Here is a 1,853-nt window from a genome sequence, read left to right on the forward strand (position 1 = left end):
CTGCCGCAGCTGCCTGGCATCTGGGAGCCAGGACAGCTTTGGCGCCACAGCTGGCCAAGGTGAGGAGTGCATTGTGTGTGCATGTGTGTGCACGTTAGGGAGAGAGCTGGGGGGAGTCTGGTACTGCTGGGTTCTGGTTCAGACCCAAGTCCTTGGCCTCATTTGTACCACGTTGCAAATAACTACGCCCTTAAAAAAAGCAAATTATTATACTGAATATGCAAAACCAATAAAAGTATGGATTTTTTCCCCATCTAGACTATACTTTATGAGGCCCCTCCAGTGAACTAATTCTGCTGAGACCTAGTCTTTTGCCAGCAATAGGGAGCTCACAGACTGGGTGCAATGCTCTCCCCGCCCTTCCCCTCCAGATGTTCCGCAAATTCTTCGGAGAAGACCTGAGTAGACTGGATGGCAGGAATTCAAGACGGAGGGATTTTGCAGAATGCAAAGTATGTTGGAAAGAGAGAATTCGATTTGGTTAAAGTGTATCCGAGGCAATTTTTAAGATTAGGTGGGATCAGGGTTTAACAATCCCCTCCCGCTCTCCTGGGCTCCAAATTAATTTCTCCGCCCAATGAAATCATAGGGCTTGGGAAGGTGCCTAACAGCTGAGAAGAACTGGGTTTGTGTTTTGTTTGTAACTACGAGAAAGCAGCTTTGAGGGGCAGCCAATTTAGTGCCTGGAGGTAGCCATCCCCCAGTTTTGATGAGGAAGGTGTTGAACCAAATCAGGCTAGTGGGTTCCCCCCTCCCCCCGCCCCACCTCTATTCCACCCAGAGAGGGAAAGTGCGATTTCAGAAGATGCGCGGGCTCGAGCTCGATCTTTTTTTCTCGCGCTCTGGCTCCCCCTCCCCCCCTCCACACTCACGCACATTACATATCTTGTATTTGGATCAGAACAGGAATCAAATTCAAGAAATGTTGATCCTGCCACTGCAGACGGCAGGGCTGGGCTGTCTTGAGTGAATCTTCAGGAATTCCCCTCCGGCCAGCCCCCCTCTTTTCTTCTCCCACCCGCCCATCCCCCAGGGTTGCGCAAACCTCCCCGTCAGCGAGGTGCAAGTCAGTCCCCCTCCCACTACAGCTCTGAATTTCAGGGCAGCTTCGATGGAGTTGGGAGGGGGCGAGGACCCCGCTTCTTCTAATTATTGTTATTCTAGAGCTCTTAGAAGTGACGCGGACTTTGCAAAGAGAGACCGTCGAATGGAAAGCGAAGGCGCAGGTTGCAGGGAAGTGTTTTGATCCCCAGACAGCTGGGATTTACCACCGGCTGCAAGTCTGTCGACACACTCACACAAACACACTCACACCCACACTCCGGGCAGGGAGATTCCCAGGCTAGCTGGGCGCTCCAACCTCAGCGCTTCGCCCCCTCCCCCGCTGGGCCGCTCCCCTGGGGCTCTGGTCCTAGACCCAGAGGCTGGGGCGTGCAGACCCCCTCTTGAACCCAGCTCCCCGCCTCTCCAGGCCGTCAGGGCACTCCCTGTCCAGAAGGCAGTGCACTCACCCCTTGCTGCCGCTGCCTAGGAAGAGCGGCTGGACTTACCCATAGAATCGGGCAGGGACATATCGCTGGCCCGCTGCTGAGTCAGGGACTGATGCATGGTGAGAGCTGCCCTGCTGCCCTAGCCAACGACGCTGCTTCAGGCGTCCCTGGCTCAGGGCGCCCCGAAGAGCATCCTACTCCGTGGCAGCCGCTCCCCGTCTCTCTCAGAGAGAGACTGCCTGGGTTTGCGAGCTGCAGCTCAAGTGCCGCCTCCTCCTCCCCTCTCCTCTTCTCCCTCCCTCCTCTTCTGCCTCCCTCTGGCACGGGAGGCAGCAGCATTGGCGGTCCAGCATTGGTGTGCGC

At 55.9% G+C, this 1,853-nt stretch overlaps 1 protein-coding gene across 3 annotated transcripts in view; it reads right to left on the reverse strand.

Annotated features, from left to right (window-relative positions):
• The window catches only part of TMEM255A (transmembrane protein 255A), a 56,235-nt gene extending 54,405 nt beyond the window's left edge, over positions 1-1,830 (reverse strand). For 2 of the 3 annotated variants that reach the window (XM_005884669.2, XM_005884668.2), the window contains exon 1: positions 1,551-1,830. In XM_005884669.2, the coding sequence (XP_005884731.1) occupies positions 1,551-1,608 (58 nt within the window). In that variant the 5' untranslated portion in view covers positions 1,609-1,830. The remainder of the gene's footprint in view (positions 1-1,550) is intronic. The other variant, XM_014532119.1, reaches the window with a different exon arrangement.
• Between the last annotated feature and the right edge of the window lie 23 nt (positions 1,831-1,853).

This window comes from Myotis brandtii, unplaced genomic scaffold (genome assembly GCF_000412655.1).
Source record: "Myotis brandtii unplaced genomic scaffold, ASM41265v1 scaffold846, whole genome shotgun sequence".
Classification (NCBI taxonomy): domain Eukaryota; kingdom Metazoa; phylum Chordata; class Mammalia; order Chiroptera; family Vespertilionidae; genus Myotis; species Myotis brandtii.